This window comes from Molothrus ater, chromosome 1, assembly GCF_012460135.2.
Source record: "Molothrus ater isolate BHLD 08-10-18 breed brown headed cowbird chromosome 1, BPBGC_Mater_1.1, whole genome shotgun sequence".
NCBI lineage: Eukaryota > Metazoa > Chordata > Aves > Passeriformes > Icteridae > Molothrus > Molothrus ater.
In genome coordinates, this window is record NC_050478.2 from 10,579,021 (window position 1) to 10,596,755 (window position 17,735).

The window sequence follows — 17,735 nt, forward strand, 5'->3', positions numbered from 1 at the left end:
TATTTTATGTTACAAAGCCACAATCATGTTACTGATGAGGCTAGTATCAAAAACATGGAGTTAAATCCTGCTTTTCATTTACTGATGTGGATTCTACTGGTGCAAAAAGGGCAATCTGGATTTCACTCATGGCATCCATATCTATGTTGCTTTTTCTTTAAAAATGCTATTCTTATGAGTATGGCAGGGAGGCAGCAAAAAGCTGTCTTTCCAAGAATGGGCAGATATGTTGTCTACATGTCATTAGAAGGTGAAACATTCTGGTCAGGATGGTGCTTACTGGTACCTGGCCTTGAATCAGCCACATACCTGTTGCTGTTGTCATCCCTGTGTCACCTCCCCAAATGGAGCACTTCACTAGGCTTCCTAGAGAGCTAGGCTCCCTTCCTGTGGAAGGAATAATGCACATGAATGTTTCAGATAAAATTGTTGCTACAGAAAGGCATAAAACTGCCACTTCCACTCTGCCTGGGATTGCTGGAGAGAGAGGCACTTCCTTTGCTAAAAGCTTGGATTAACTGTAGAGCAGCAGAGTGACCTTAGGATGATCTGTGCTGCAAGGAATGTAAGGTTTCAGGCACTTTGTGGGATGGGGAAGCAGTTGTTGAAAACACATGGAGTGTTTTGTTTCAAAACAGCACTTTTTGAATGCTGTTACCTTAGAGTGAGTTCCACAAAACCTGTTGTTGTTGTCTCAGATTGCTCTCAGGAGAGCAGATTGCTCTCAGGGAGCTCTCAGGGTTTAGGGAAATAGTAAAAAAATCAGGGCTACCTCAAGGAAGCTGAAAGTAATGAAAAGGAAGTAGTGGCAGGGAAAAAAATGTTAAGAATAAAGACATATACTGTATTTCTCTATATTGAGTTGCTAGCATTTAATTTAGTTATTCAATAGTTCCTCTGTTAAAAACAACAATTATGACCATATATAGATTATTTGCTTTCAGATTTTTAAATAAATCTCTTTCATAATTGTTGGGTCTTATTAGAAGTATTGATTATTCCTATAAATAGTTAAAATTAAGTAAACTGCATCCAGTATTCACTGTAGTTTGCCAGGAATTTTAAATGATGCCTGGTGAAGGTAGAGAATGTGGATGGCTTATGCCACCTTGTGTATGAGGTGGTTTCATAACATCTATCTTGTACCATGTCCTCAGAGTGGAAATGCTGAATCATTGCTGGAAATATGCTCTGATACATCAGCTTTGAGAACAGTTTGACTTTCACCATGAATCCTTGAAGTCCTTTATGGCAGTGATATTAAATAAATGTTTACCTTAAAAAGAAAATCCTGTGAAACTTGAGCCATGTGCTCTCTGCCTATCTTTCTGCATATTGGTTCCTTTTTTGTTATACAAATATTAAGGAGAGGTTTTGGGGGCTCTTAAATGCTTCCTGCCCCAGAGGTCTTTGGCTTGCTTAGTGCCTCAGGTGATGATCAAGCTATTTTTGTGGATATTGCCACTGTGAATGCCATGGCATCCTTCCTCCCCCTGTGCCAGCCTCTCTTATTTTTCTTGTCATTAATTCAAATAGCTTCAAGCCCTAATTCTGCAAACCTGGACTAAGGAGGCTGGCACAGTCCCTGTAAGTCTGGGAGTCAGCATCCTTGTGTCAGTAGTCATCCTTCAGTATTCTGCTACTTTCTCCCCACCCTCCTAGGAAATGGCTGCTCTAATTTCATTTTAAAAGCAAGAAAGTGGCCTATATTCAAAAAACTAATAATGTGGAGAGAGCCCTGGCTGATGTCCAGAGGGCATAACAGAGCTTAACCATCTTGCATAAGGGCACTGTGTTATCAGCAGTAAATAAGTATCTTAAAGAAAAGTGATAGCTGGGACAAAGAGATACATATATTTTCATATTTAATTCCATAACTGGACATGGCACTTTTCACTTGGAGATTTCAAAGCTCTTTACAAAGGTGAAATAAAAGTATGTTTAAAACATAATATATTGAGAGAAATAATCTAAGAACACTTCATTCTTATGTAAAGATTGCTTCTGTAATGCTGCCAAGGTCAGCAAGCCTTTGGATTTTTCATTTCACAATTGCTGGTTGTATTAGTTTGATCAACCAGTGCAGTTTTTATCTTGCACACTTGGCTACTCAGAAATATTTTATAAAGGCCATTGCTAAAGCTTTGTTCATAACTTAAAAAAATATTTTCTTCCCATATAATTTATAACAATCCTTTTCAAACCTTGTTCTGAACTCAAAAGCACTTGCCTGCTCGTGGTTTTTCTCCATTGCATCCATAAACAGCAATGTCCAGTTCCTCATTTATTTCTTTTTTAAAATTGATGGTACCACTCTGAGTATTTTTGTACCCTATATAACTCTCAGCAGGAGTCAAAAGTCAAACAAAGTTCAATTCAAACCACATTGCACTGATTGAAATTTTTCCCTGACTGTTGACTAATCATTGTCTTAAGTGAAATAAATTGGCATTATCAGCAAAATTCCTGGTAGACAAGTCACAAGAGAAAAACTTAATATTGAATGAGCTTAGAGATTACATTTTTCAGTACTGGAATAGTCCATTCCAGACAGGGTTAGTCTCCTCTGTCTCTGAAAGATATAGGAAACTTGTACATTTATTGCTTCTCTTCAGTTATATAAAACAAGGGAATTAATTTTCTTCAGCTATTAATTTAGTACCTAAAGACTACAAAAAGTACTGCAAAAATACTAATGTTTTGGAGGGGGAATAGATATATACAAAAATATGAATAGGAGAATTTCGATCATGTTGGTGTAACTCACTATTATTATTTCTTGTCTAAAAATCCAAATTTTAAAAAAATGTAAGAAGGCAAATTTAAGCATTTTGATACATCATTTGTCACAGAGAAATAATTTTGATTCATGAAACAGAAGGAAAGAATTAGTCATGTGGTTTCACTTGACTGCTAAATTTTTTTACAGTCATCTGAGAGATTGGTCTTCCATGTATATTCTTTGCAAGGACTTATAGCCAATTTACCTATCATAGTGGGTATTCCAATATTCCTGGGGTTTATACATAGGAGACCAAAGTAATCTGTAGAGCTTAATACATTAAATACTGTGCTGGGAAGTATTCTATAGATAGGCTTTTTCTGAGTGCTGGCACTGTACTGAGCATTTCCTAGGGTACATAAAAATAAACCATTAAGCAGTTCACAATCAACTTCAGACAAAATTTGACAAGTGAGAATGACAAGCAGTGGAAAGTTAGAAGCACAGGAAGATGGAGGTTACTTAAGTGAAGTTTTTCAAGTGCTTAGATCAGGGGGGTTTAGGCACCAGCTGTCAGTCAAGGTGGTGAATGTCAAATGCAAGGAGGGAGGAGAGAATTTTTATTGCTTATTTCATAGTGGTATGGTAGGAGTTTGAGACCTGGATGGGGAAACATATTCCTGAAACAGTATTTGGTGTGATCACACAAATAATAGTCATGGATTGGTGAGTAAAGGGCAGTCCAAGTGTAGGACCAGTTTTAGCAGCACAGAGCCCACTCCTGTGAGGTGCTGGTCCTCACCAGTCCCTGCCATGCACCCTGGAGTCAATCAGGAGCTGACAGGACTGGGCACTGCATAGCACATACTGAGTAAAGGATAAAGGACTTTGTCCACAGCAGTGGGAAAGCTCCACTTACAGCCTCCTACCACCTTCTTTGAGCAGATAAAAGCATATTTCATTCATATGATGCTTCATATTCAGAAGGTGCTTAATGCACCATACATGTAGAAATCAATTTGTGGATTCAGCTGTAACATTTCCAAAAGCACCTGATGCTTTAAAAAGTCTAATTTTACTGCATCTGATCATGAAAGAGGCACATTATAGGGCATATTTTGCTCCTGCAGAAGTTTTTCTGTGTGATGCTTCGGGCACACAGTGCATTGGTTGCTCTGAGACCCATTCCATGTGCCTGCATACCTTTCTTAATGGTACAGGAAACCTGAGGACCTGAGGGTTGAAAGTTTGAGAGGGCAGCAGAGCAGTAAAGCTTTCCATATGTAGCACCAAATTCCTCTGGCAATTTAAGCCCTACAAAGTCCAAGGGCCAGTGTGTAAGGCAAGAAGTTTCTGAAGAGCAGTGGTGAGTGTATGTTAGACTCATGCTCATAGTTCCCCTCTGCAAATAGACCCCTGGAAACCTGAATTTCTTCTGAAAATGCAACTGATGCCTTAGAAACATGTATCTGTCATTGAGCAGCCTTCACATAATCCATCACTGAACTGAAATGCAGCTCTTTGATGTGTGTATACAGGACAGGTGAGAGAGGAAGGGAAAAATATTCATTAATGGGACATTACAGGGAAATGGAAACCTCTTTAAACAGTGCAAATGTAATTTAAATGCCTATAGCAAGACAGAATGCTGGCACTGACACCTTGCATTTCTTAGAGTTTTCCTATTTGTTTTTTCTCTTCAAATGAAAGATTGCAGCAACTGCAGCACAGTGGCCACTGCCACCCTGGGAGCTGAGAGCTAACTCAGAGTGCAGAGGTTTGTCACCGCCATCATCCCTGGTGCTGCTGCAGGATGGAGTGTTTCTGGGAAGTGCCCCTGGCTTCTCTAGCCTCATGTGGTTTGTAAAGCCTTGCAGTGAAGCCCTGCACTGTGAGCATGTCAGAATTGCTAAATAAGTCACACCTGCACAGTAGCAATATATTGCTACCCTCTTGAACAGCTAGGCAGTATAATTAATCAGGAATATTGAATATAAAGAGCAATGTAACCTTCAGGTTCAGCTTCTAAGAAACAGATGTGCTGCAGAGAATAAGGCTTATAAAAGGTATTTCCTGCACCCACAAGAAAAGAGTTAGGCTGCAGGCTTGGCCTTTCACCTACCAAATCTCATTAATCTTCTACATGAAGATTGCTATTGGGAAGGTTATTACTTCACTCCTTCATCCCCTGTCTAAACACATAGGCCTGACCAAGTGTTTCAGTTCCCCTTGATTCAGAGCAGGAGGTTTGCAGCTCTCTCTAAAGCAGGGGTGTGCCTCAGGACTTGTCCATGCTGCAGGTGAACCCCAGCAGGCAGCCAAGCCCCACAGGGCTGCACTCCCATGTCCCCTCAACTCCCAGCTGGGAAAGAACACAAAACAAAGGTGGTGCAGGGGCAGTCACTCCCCACCCTCTTGGATAGATCAATGCCCAGACAGTTTCTGAGTTAAAGATGGCTAAATTCCCCCTAAGCCCTCTCCTCTTCCTTTCTATGGCTGGGCATGAGGTTGCATGGCATGGAACAGCTCTTTGGTGAGTGCAGCTCATCTGCCTTGTTGGGTCTTCTCCCACCCTCTTGGGCACTCCCCAAACTATTCACTGTGGGGCAGAGTGAGAGACTGCCAAGGCCTTTACCCTGTGCTCAGCAGGAGCTGCAACACTCATGTGTTACCCACACTGTTTTGGTCACAAATCTAAACCACAGCACCATACCTGCTGCTGTGAAGACAATTCATTTCATCCCAGCCAGACCTGGTACAGTCCCCTATTAAGATAATTTATCCCACAAATAGGCCATGTAAAAGTATAAGGATCCTGACATTTTAGGGGCTGGATTGAATCTCAGCAGGCTCCTTGAAACAAACTTGATCTTGAACAACATCTATTTTAGTAGATATGACAGGGAAAAGAAAGTGGATCTTGCCACTATCATTGTTTTTGTTTCCAGAAAGTAGGAAATTAGAAGACCTAATTTTCATTTCTATTTGCTTCTATATCACTCTGCCTACAAAGGGACCTGAAAGTGGGTATATTATCTTGTGTCAGAGCAATGTAAATAGATTTTATGCAAATCATAGTCTCCATCTAGTATTATCTATTTTCTTGCTCTAAGTGGCTCTAGGTTGATGACTCTGAGAACACTACAAGTCTTCAAAATACAAAGGAGAGTTTTTTTATTAAAAACTTGCACATTTTCCATTATAACTTCCAAAGAATGTGGGAATGCTACCTCCTAAATGGCTAATTATTGTTGAAAAGTGAATGAAGTGCTGGAAATGTAACTGGCTTTCTACAAAGGGTGAGCAACCTTGCCATAAAAAGACACTTTGCTGGCTCATAGGCTCCAATTCCCTAAATTTATTACCTTTCAAAATTTAGTAGAGGAACACGAAGAACAAGTTTTTCTTAAAATAAATCAGTGTAAGGAATTGAAGGAAAAGTGGAAAAATTAAAAGTTTGCCAGAATTGGCAAGTTAATTATATAATTTTCATTGGTGCTTAAGATGATATTAATTGCTGACATCAATAACTATACAAAGCCAGCTATCTATCTTTTCTTATGATCTCAAGGATAAGACTGTAAACCATCTATCTCAACAGTCTCTTTCAAACTGTCTTGCCCAGCAGGGCATGAAAAATGGTTCACATGAATTCTGAAATACTTTCAAAGGATGATAAATTCCAGAGCCATGTCAGAAAAAGAGGTGTAGGACTAGTCAGTGCATGTGAGTTTTATTGTGTCCTTATAAGTTTCAGTCTTTTAAAATGCTGTGTCATTAGCAAGCACACAGCACTCCAGTGCCTGAAATGACAAAATGACAGCAGCGTTTCATAATGCAGATAATTTAATGCACATTTGGGTTTTCATTTGCAGTGGCAATGTTGGTTTATGAGAAACTGAGTAGGTGATTTGAATTCCAGCAGAATGCACTTTTCTCCTGGTAGTCAGAGTGAAACATGAATATACAGAATGTGATTCAGATATATAGTGCAGAATAAATTCTCTGTCAGTCCACAGTTTGGAAGGAAGGCCAGGCAACCATTAATATTATGAAAATAATGCTTAAAGGAACTGTAGGTTTAGAAATACCTGGGGCTGGCCCTTCCCACAGGAGAGTTTTTCCCAGTCAGGAGGAAGCTGTAGTGCTGTTATGCACCATGCAGTGTCTGAGTAGGTTGGTGACTGAGCTGGTATTTCAGCACAGTTTGTAATGATTCTAATTGCTGTTAAGCAATCAAATGAGCAGCTTTGCAGGTAGTGCTGTGTACAGTTTTGTTTCAAGAAAGGTAGTAAGTACAATCCTGAGATGTATAGGTTGCAAGTTTGCTGTAGCACAGGGGAACAGCCTGTGGTTTTCAGTGTCCTCAGTGTCTTGCAGGAGGAATATAAACAGGGGAGACACAATCAAATCCTATCAGCTTTTTTTATGCTAATGTGTAATTTTATTCTTGCCAAGTAAATTTGTAAAACAGGTGCTCTGTACTCAATGTCTGTGAGCCCTATGTCCAGAGTCATATAGAAGTAATTCAATGAAAAATAGCACACTTCTAGTGACAGATAATTTTTAAGCCTCCTTTATTTACATATTAGAACATGGATTCATTTTTTCATCTGCACAATTATGTGGATCTTGCTGAAGGCTATCAGATTTTGAAGATGCAGGTGTAACTGAGCCAATTTGGTCCACACAGTTTGCACACAAGTGGTGAAATGAGGCATGAGAAGGGGAGAGCTCAGCCTGGCAGTCAGTGCACAAGGTGTGAGGAGGAGTGAATGCCTTGCAGGAGACGTGAGCAGTTAGAAACACTTCAGGATAATAGATAATAGGATAATAGAAACAACCCATGCTGTTATTTCACTGTGCTTTTGTTTGGGAGAGCTACTGTAGGTGAAAGCAGGGAGGAGGTAGCACTTTGCAGGCAGCTGCTGTAGCTCTGCAGAGCCGTGCACAGGGATCGGAAAGGATTGACTGCTTTGTAAGAGCACATTAGGCATTTGCAGAGACACCTTCTCTCTAGCAGCACATTTTTGGTATGCAGGGTTCCAACTAGCCTGGTTATACTTTGAAGGGTGGGGTAAGTCTCTATAATAGTCTAAAATGAGAAGGGAAAGCTCTGGACCCTGAACTGCTAAAAAGTAGTGATCTGTGTTCCAGAATCTGGATTAAATTTTGTTAAGGAAGAACCACAAAACTCCCAGACTGCTGTTTCTTGAGCAGTAAAAAGTGCTCTGAGTTTCTACTGGCTAGAGCCAATTTGTCTTCCTCCCAGATGGTGTCATTTTGCTTAATCAGCATATAATTTGTAGATGGTACAGGATATTATTTTTTAAATTATTTCTTATTTTGCTAAAATTATTAATGCCTTGCTAATAAAAAGACCATTAAATAAATTTTCAGCTGCTCTCTAAAATTACTTTCTTCATTGCTTTATTCTAATTAGACACTTTTTTATAGAGAGGTTCTGACAAACTATTATGGATACAAGTGGAAATAAAACCTGCAATTTTTCTGTAGCTGAAGTTCTCAGCCCAGACATAATTCAAAGTAACAGATATGGTGGTAGTGGCGTGTTAGTGTTACTAATTTCTCAGAAAAGATTTTTCCTAAGAAATAGTGTCAAAGTTACCTTTTCAAATCAAGTGTTAATGCTGAGGAAATGTTTATTGGCTGGATTTTGAAGTCCAGTTTAAAATACTGATATGATGCTGTTTTTCTTTGGCAGAGTATCAAGAAGAAAAACACAAGTAAGCAAGAGATGAGCACATACCTGCGGTTCATCGTGTCCCGGATGAAGGAGCGGGTGAGTCGGAGCTGGGGGCTTTGCTCAGTCCCTGCTGCACTGCACAGGATCATTGTGGGGGCTACAGGAGGGTGGTTTTTATTTCTCCTGTCACAAGCACTGTGTGTGTTTTCACATACACTTACCAGGCCCTGAGGTTTGGATCAGTCTCACCAGGAGCCACGGGCCTGTGGCTCCTCTGACATGGAACTTTTCAGATGTGAGACAAACCCAATCTCATGGGTTGTGGATCCCCCATTTGCCCTTGTGTAGTCCCCACCTGAAATATTCCAAACTATTGCATTTTCTAATCCTCTTTTATGTGTTTTAAGCAGATTCTCAATGCAATAACAAATGTCTGTCTCATGGTCCTTTCAGGCTATAGATCTAAACAAGAAAGGGAAGGACAACAAACACCCAATGTATCGAAGGCTGGTGCACTCAGCTGTTGATGTTCCTACTATCCAAGAGGTAGACTGACTTACTTCCTAACTTCCACACTGATTTGGGTGTCTTTTAATAGTGAAAGTTTAAAAAGCCCTAATCCTGTTTAATTCTCTTTGTGATCAGTATTTCAGTATTGTATCCAGTACTAGGTCTGGAAGTTTAACATGTCAAACTTTTCCTCATAAATAGGTAATTGAGTAAAACCATTTTCAGTGGTTTTCAGACAAAGAGTATCCTCAGTTCCTTTTGTACTAAGGTTACACTAGCATCTGCAGGTAGCTAAAATCTTCAGAGAAATTACTGTTTAGCTTAATCAATGAGTATAGACTCAAGTGCCTGTGTGTGCTTCTCTGGCCCAATGTTTTTGACCATATTCTGATTTCAGTCACTATGCCCTTGTGTGGGTGTCAGCTTTATAAACGTCTGAATGATTCATAAAGAACCAATCACTTTGTTGATCATGAAAAACCAGACTCACCCAAAACATCTGTTTTGCATTAATTGTTCCAAAAATAAAGTACTAATAAATATATTGCCCCTTTTTTCTGAGCCAAAGGTCTGATCATGACTCATACAAATCAACTGCACATGATCATAATAAACAGCATATTCATCTTTACTCATTCCTGCAACTGGATTGTAGGCAGTGCTGTGGTATATCTTGCCCTTTGCAAGCACAGATGTGAAGAGCCTTTGTTTTATTATTAAAATGCACAAATAAACAATAGCTTCACTGACAGTTTTGGAGACCAGCACTGCTGCTTTCTAGAAGTGCTGGCAACACTGGTTGAGCCTGAAAATAGGCCAGGCCTTCCTTTCACTCTGTCAACTTCTCCTGCTTCCATAGAAGGTCTTTTGGCTCTGATGGCATTCTACAAGCCAATGTTGTTTTGTTTGATAATTGGAATTGTCATAGATGTTCTTGAGAGAGCCCAACTGAAAACACTGCACTCCCCATTGGACAAAGCCATACTAAGAAAATGAATTGCATGGCTCCATGTAGGCATTTTTTATGAGTTTGGAAGACTGGGACAATCAGCTTTCATCAGATAACACAAACTATCAAGTGAAGATCCTGGAAGCTCAGTCCTGAAAGGCAGTCAACGTTGATTTGGAGCTAGCTGATATTTTAAGGTACAAAATGTTCACCTCAGGGAACATTTTTCAGTTTGAACAAATGTTCTGGACCACACCTTATGCTGCAGCTACTGCAGCTTCACCTTCTTACAACCAGGAAAATCTTTTTTAAACTTGGTCAAGTACTAAGGATCTATTTTACTTCTGGGCATTGCATAAAGGGCAGCCAAAGCTCAGGTACTAACAAACCATGTCAAAGAGTTGTAAGTATTCCTTTTGTATGCAGGAAAAGCAGTGTCTGATCTGTGTTGCATAATGCAGACTCCTGTGAAAGCTTCTCTGCATAAAGCAGGTAGAGCACTTTGAAGAGTTTTCTCACAGCCTTGTGTTTTCTTTTGTGTAGAAAGTAAATGAAGGAAAGTACAGGAGTTATGAGGAGTTCAAAGCAGATGCTCAACTGCTTCTACACAACACAGTGATTTTCTATGGAGGTAAAATACTACATTTACTGCTTTGATTTGTCTTTATTTGCAGGAAACTCACAAGTCCAGGATGAATTTGGTATTAAGTAGTCTTAAGTGTGAATGAGGTAATTTGAAAGCCCTTAAAATTCAAAGTGCATGATGACTTTTCAGGGTCTTTTCTGGCCACCTACTACAGAAACTATTTTCATCCTCCCTGGATAAACCTCTTAGTGTGAATTACACTTTTTCCATCCTACTTCTTCTTCAGCAAAGTCCTAGGTCAGTCTATACTGCAGATTTTTGCCAATATATGTAAGTTTTCCTAGGGTAGGGTAGGGTTTTCTGTATTGTGTCAGCAGAAAGATGTACTATGGACATATTTCTTTTACTTTTGGGCAATATCTGCCATATTATGCCAGAAAGTGTAGCTACATCCACACCAGGAGTGTGCTGCTGGTGCAGTGTGGAGGTACAGCCATCAGAGAAGCTGCCAGGCACTGGGAAGGTAATGAGTGACTGATTGGAAGTAAAAAAACACCAGCACCATGTCCAGAAGCTGTAGCCAGGTCCTGTTTTCCAGCACAACCATCTCAGGAAGGATGTGGTTGTCCCCTGCAGATGTGGCCCCCATCAGGGGCACTGGGAGGAGGGTGGCACCAGTGAATGCAGCCCCAGGAGATTCACACTGGGGCTGGTGGGGAGAGATGTGAATATGGCAAGAGAGGAATACAGGGGGGTAAAGGGAGACTCAGGGATAAACAGTCTGTGAAGCATCACTCAGGGCACAGAGCAGAGAGGAGATGTTTCAGAACAACTAGAGTGTGCCATTAGGACACAAGCAGAAAAAGGAACTGAACCCATATTAAGAGCAACTGTGTCTCCCTGCTGCTGCTCCTCCTCAGACGTGTACTTGCATTGTTCAGTGTAAAAGTAGTATTGTGGCATATAAATATGACAGAGAAAACAAATATTGAACTGATTGTTAGAAAATTTTAAATGGAAGGGCTGTCCAAGTGATTAAATTATATTTTTTCTTCTTAAGCGTGACAATTATAGCATGAATGTCACAGCTGCAAATCTTTGTGAGCACTGTGATCATACTGGGATTGTTTATACCATCTCTTTTTAATTTCCAGCGGACAGTGAACAGGCTGATATAGCAAGGATGCTTTACAAAGACACCTGCCATGAAGTAAGTACTACCAAGTAACCAAGATACTTCATATTCATTTAAAAACCTAAGAAATTATTCTTCATATTACAAAATAAAAAGCATGTGAAATTGAACTATAAATTTCCTTCAGATAGTCTAGGAGCTGATTCAGAATTCCTTTTACATTTTCTTTAGGTTTTTGTTGTTGGTTGGGTTTTGTTGTTGGGGTTTTGTTGGTTTTTTGAGGGTTTTTTTTGCAACTAGATGATAATTTTAAAAACACTGGTATTCAAATTTTAATTTTGAACATAATCAAGCAATACAGATTTGGACTAGAAATAATTGTACTTACGAATATAAATTGAATCTGAGGTGAGAGTCCTACTAAATTCGCTAATTGTCATTAAAAAAAATTGTCATCATTCTCCATATTCAGGGGAGACCAAAAAATACAACTGAGGAGCTGGCACACTTTCTCCTTTTGTACAGTTGAATTACTTCTTTCACAATGTACTTTAAATATTTGATGAATTTTAAGAACTGTTCTTTGCATTTCATCTATAATAGATCATTAATATGTCAGTTAGTCTTCTCCCTCTGCCTGGCTTTTCTGAAACATGAATTATGTTTCTTCAGGTTGTCTTTCAGCCTCTCACAGCCCACCTCAGTTTCACACCTTTAGTTTGCATGGACGGAAGTAACTCCACCAAATTAGCAAGCAGGGCTGAAAAATTTTACTACTTAAGGGAGAGGGATGGTACTGAAATCACATAAATAGGATTTTTTTTGCTTATTTACCTTTTTTTTGTTGTTGTTTTTCAGCTGGATGAACTGCAGCTTTGCAAGAACTGTTTCTATTTGTCAAATGCACGACCTGACAATTGGTTCTGCTATCCTTGTGTATGTTGCTGACACAGATTTTTATTTGTTTGCTTTTCTGTATGAAAGCCTGCAGTTTTGGTGTCATTAATGCATTGAATATTCCATTTCACAGGGCTTGTTTCAAAAGCATGGTTAAGACTCTGTAAGCCTGGATATTTTACACAAGTGAAGTGTTGATTGAAGTTCAAAGCTATAACAATATAGGTTATAAACCTTGGGTATCAGCCAGTTACAACAGTTTCACAAGAAAATAAGGAGCTTACAGAACTAAAACTCTGCTCCTGAATGAAGCCAGAAAGACAAGTTAATTTTTACGCTGCTTAGGATCTCTGTTTTCAATAGACAGTTATACCCTTTTCAGACTTTGCAGTTTTAGGGGGTTTTTTAAGTTGATCCAAGCAATCTATCTAACAAGGAAATGTAAGAAGATAAAAGTGAAAATAGCACTAGACACAAACAGTAACCAAACTCTTAAGGTACTTGCATAGTGTTACAGCAGAATATTTGTGGGAGATAGCAATATATTTCATATCCACTAATAAATCCAACTTCTTTTTCCAGATACCTAATCATGAGTTGGTTTGGGCCAAAATGAAAGGCTTTGGGTTTTGGCCAGCCAAAGTCATGCAGAAAGAGGACAATCAAGTTGATGTTCGCTTTTTTGGCCATCACCACCAAAGGTAATTTATTAATTCCGTGTGCTGCTTTTTACAAACAATATTAAAAGAATTTATCTCATCTGTCACGTTGTAAATCCTGGCTCAGCTTGTTGCCAGCATTAGAAATACTGAACACTTTGCCATAATTGTTTTAGAAAATCTAAATTTCAGTCTAACACATCTGAAGTGTCTAAATTCAGTGGCTCAGAGGTTCTCTGTCCACAGTTGCCAGAAGGATGTTCCTTAATGCCTTTTTAATTAAAGACAGTAAGTGAACTTAAGCTGTTTCTTCAAATGTGTAGCAGTGTCCTAATCCAGGCCAAGGTGAAAATGGGACAGAAATGTACTCCTTCTACCAGCAGTATTGACTTCAGGCAATTTCTCATTTGAGCTGAGGCACTACAATTTTGTGGTTTGGTACCATGATATATATCACAAATGTTTGTGTCTCACTGCTAGAACATTGACAGGCCTCCTGCTGGGAGCCAGTTTGCAATTTCAGAGAATCCCTCTTTACACTGGAAACTTGTCTCTTAGAGATCAGCTTTTGGTTCTCTCTCCAGCCGGTTTTTCAGCATTTGGGAAGTTTGTAGCAGTGTGACAGTGGATGTACTGGTTTGGATTATTTTACTGTTTTATTTCTATGCCTATAATGTGAGGAAAAGAGACATTTCTAAAGTAATTCATGGCTGTTGGGAGATTATATATTTTGGTGCATCCCAAAAGGACCTAGACAATTCAGTAACAGTGTTTTAGTAACTGTTTATTCAAATTGCTTTCATGTAACTTGCACAGTATATAACACCTTTTCACCTTGTATATGAGCTACCAAGACTTTCTAATAGTTATAAAGTAAGTAAAGGATCTTTACTGGTGTCTCAGTCACAGAATGCTTTTACCTTGAATCTGTTAATGAATACAGTTTATTTCATTAGTTATCTTTGGCTTTAAGTTCACACAGTTTAAAATTACTTAATAAAGGAACCTGGCACCAGTGGGATGAGGTGCTTGCAACTTCTTAAATATGTGCTGGTACAAAAGGCAAAGGATGTTTAACTGCAGTGCCATTGCTTAGTTACTGTGCTGGGCTTGGACAAAAGGCCCAACTCCTGGTTGGTGTAAATTGGCATTGTTTCTTTGTCTTTACTCACATTAAATTTATATTGCAAGAATCAAGAATCTTTTCACAAACATGTCATTTGTTGAGTATTTAATCTGTTAGGTAGATGTGCATGGCAGTGACTCTATATCCAATGTCCAGTGTTGTCTGGTGCTTGGTGTAACCTCTCAGAATGTCAAGTCCTGCCTGTCTAACTCTCTGAGGATTCTCTGAACACATTTAAGTGGACAAAGTAACTTTGGAACCATGTCACTGGCATGAATTCAGTCCAAATAAGCATGACAGTCCCCATGGAAGTTCAGTCCTGATAGACAGGGGCCCGGGACACAAAATGTTTATATTCAAGGTGAGGAGTTAGTACATTCCCTGACAGTTTTAGGAAAGAGGTGAAGAGCTAAATTGGATTAGCATATGAACCTCCAGTAAAAAAAATTGTTTCTGTGTCTGAGTCAGGGCATTTAGCAAGAGAACAGATAAGAGATGGTGCTGGGGAAGGTTTGTGGCTCATCAAAAATGAGAGAGACTTTAAGCCATAGCACCAACAGCTAACAAGTATTTATAATAACAAAAATGTCTAACAGCATGCAGTCCATTTTTTCAAATGTGTTGAGTTAAAAAAAAATCAAAAAGGAATTGTCAGTGATCGGCCATTGTGAAAAACTGCTTTTGAAGTCCCTTTCTCAGGTTGAGATCCTTCACCTGTATTTCATGTTTCTGAACTGTCTGTTCTGTGTATTCAAAAGGGCCTGGATCCCCTCTGAAAACATTCAAGACATCACAGTGAACATCCACCGGCTGCACGTGAAGCGCAGCATGGGCTGGAAGAAGGCCTGTGATGAGCTGGAGCTGCACCAGCGCTTCCTCCGGGAGGGCAGATTCTGGAAATCAAAGAATGAGGACAAAGGGGAAGAGGAGGCAGAGTCCAGCATCTCTTCCACTAGCAATGAGCAAGTGAGTGCTGCTACAATATTAGCAATTGGGGCAATTCATTAAAGAGTACAAAGTCAATGTGGTTTTGATTAATGTGCTGTTAATTAGCTGTGCTCTGTCTGCAGGTTTGTGAGGACAAGAGAGTTCAAAGACTTATCCTCCCTATCACTTGTTCCCCCTTATATCCCTATCTTGCTATCAGTAATAGTAAGAATTTAGATTTTCCTCTTTCCTCAGTTTCTTGGGTGACCTTTGTGAAGTTTCAAAGTGTTTGTCACATACAGCACCTTGATGAGACAGATCAAGATTTCTAAAGTTAAACAGGAATGCTCGAGTCAAATGTCACAGATATCAGATGGACTGCAACACTGCCTTCTTGGAGTCCTGTCAAGGGACAGCCCTGTGGCTGCTCACCCTTTTCACAGCTGGAGTATGTTCACTTTGAGCTCTATTCTGCCTTCAGATCCACAACTAACACCAGCCATGACATTTTCAGCAGTCCAACTGAAGTTAGGTGCAAACATTGCACTTGAGGACCAGGTGACCAGCAACTGATTAAAGTCATTAAACATAATTCTGCAAAACAAGAAAAATCACATTGTTTTAACAAGGAGCACAAATGGCCAAGATCCAAAGCTTTGCATTTCCACATGGAAATTCCCATATCATAGCTGATCTTTACTAATCATTCATTGTTCAAGAGGGTGTTGTATATTCACTACTAGTGACTTGGCAGTAAGATTTTCATAGTTTGCAGGATGCTTCTCTGTAGCAGCCCTTTGGCAGCCCTTTCCCTGGCAACACCTTTCCTCATTTAAAACCCCTATCCTTGCTCTAAGTCTGTATTTAAAAAAAAATCAGTATATTTTTACCCTCTTCCTTTGTCTTTTTGTCCAACAGGTCTATCACCCAGTCTGGAACTAAAAACTTAAAAGTTTATAAAGCTCTATGTTGTGGTGGGAGGTTGTTCCTTATCAAAGTGGATTTAGGATTTTTTAGCCTGGTTTGCTTAGCTACCCCTTTCTAGTCCCTTTATTTAAAGTCGTGTGCGCAGTCATACAACAGCCTTTGATAAAACAGGAAAATGGTCACAAATAAAAGAACTGGTATTTTCCCTTTTTTTTCAGAAGTGTCAGTCACAGGGTCTGAAGTGTCCATTTACATATTTTCTCTTCAATGCCAACTATTCATCCTTGACTTGGCTAATGCTTATACCTGTTTTACTGGTTTCTCAGATACAGGAACACAGGAGTAGCCATCAAACTCACTGTTCTGCTGTAGTCTGCAATATCCTGTTACTAAGACTAGCTAGTGTTAGCCATCTTTCAAAAGCAGGCATAAGAACTTCTCTACAAGCACTGTGAGATAATTACCATCCACTTAGATCTCATCCTTGTTTCTGCTGCAAGCTGACTTTTATTCTAAAGCATAAAGTTCCACACTCCTCCATTAATAATCCAGTCTGGGTGATCTTACCATATTTATATACTTATATTGTCTTTATAATCACTGCTGTTTTCTGGCATCCAACAAGATCTGATTTCTAAGTATGGGTCACTGATATCAGAATATCTCAGAAAACAAGTGTTTGAACTTGTGTGTGCAATGAAGAAAGGAATTATTAAGAGTATTTTAGCAAGTGCATGTTGAATGGTAGAACTTGTTCTTTAATTTTATTACTTCATGCAGTCATAGTCATTAGTGATAATGTAGAAAGTTTATTGTGTGTACTTCTCTTTTAAGAACATTTCATTAGCATTTCTATTTGATACCCTAAATAACTGCAAATAATCACAAATAAAAGGCACATCAGTAATGTTACAATGAAAGTCACTTAAATGAACTAGTATTGGGGTTGATTCAACATGCTTTTCCTTAATGTTCACAGCTGAAGGTTACTCAGGAACCACGAGCAAAGAAAGGACGACGTAACCAGAGTATGGAACTCAAGAAAGAAGTGAGTAACCTCAATTACTGTGTTTGTAGAGATACCCAAGTACAAAAAGTCTGAAATTTTAATGGGCACTCCTTCAATTTCAGTCACCTTTTAGTGATGTTACAGTATTAGCCTTGGAAGTTCCAGCCCCACAGCTTGGTACTCCCTGCTAACCAGTGTAATTGTGCCTCCCAATGCAAGCAATGTGTGTCATCATTGGAATATCCTGTATCACGAATAAAGCAAGCCAGCTTACAACATTACTTTTTTAATAACAAATTCAGGATATCAGCAAGCCCATAAACAGCAAAAATTAGGAAGCTCAATCGAGACTATTAAGTTTATGAACTACCTTACCCACTTTGTCTGCAGGGCTTCCCTGTGTATCCCGCTTGCTGGATCAGGGAGCCAAGGGCTGCGCTATTGCTCGTGTACACGAGGGGGCACTTACAGAGAGAGCCGTAAATCTCTTCCCGAGCCGCCAAGGAATCTTTCCTGGCCTCCTTCCAGCTGAGAGGAACGCTGAGAAACATTTGCACGTATGTGTGTGTTTTCTGCCAGAG

General features: G+C 39.4%; 1 protein-coding gene across 5 annotated transcripts in view; it reads left to right on the plus strand.

Annotated features, from left to right (window-relative positions):
* ZMYND11 (zinc finger MYND-type containing 11) overlaps window positions 1–17,735 on the plus strand; it is a 105,405-nt gene that overhangs the window by 77,755 nt on the left and 9,915 nt on the right. For all 5 annotated transcript variants that reach the window (XM_036398265.1, XM_036398283.1, XM_036398292.1 and 2 more), the window contains 8 exons: window positions 8,448–8,525; window positions 8,883–8,975; window positions 10,432–10,519; window positions 11,629–11,684; window positions 12,468–12,545; window positions 13,089–13,207; window positions 15,050–15,257; window positions 17,125–17,193. In XM_036398265.1, coding sequence (XP_036254158.1) covers window positions 8,448–8,525; window positions 8,883–8,975; window positions 10,432–10,519; window positions 11,629–11,684; window positions 12,468–12,545; window positions 13,089–13,207; window positions 15,050–15,257; window positions 17,125–17,193 — 789 coding nt within the window. The remainder of the gene's footprint in view (window positions 1–8,447; window positions 8,526–8,882; window positions 8,976–10,431; window positions 10,520–11,628; window positions 11,685–12,467; window positions 12,546–13,088; window positions 13,208–15,049; window positions 15,258–17,124; window positions 17,194–17,735) is intronic.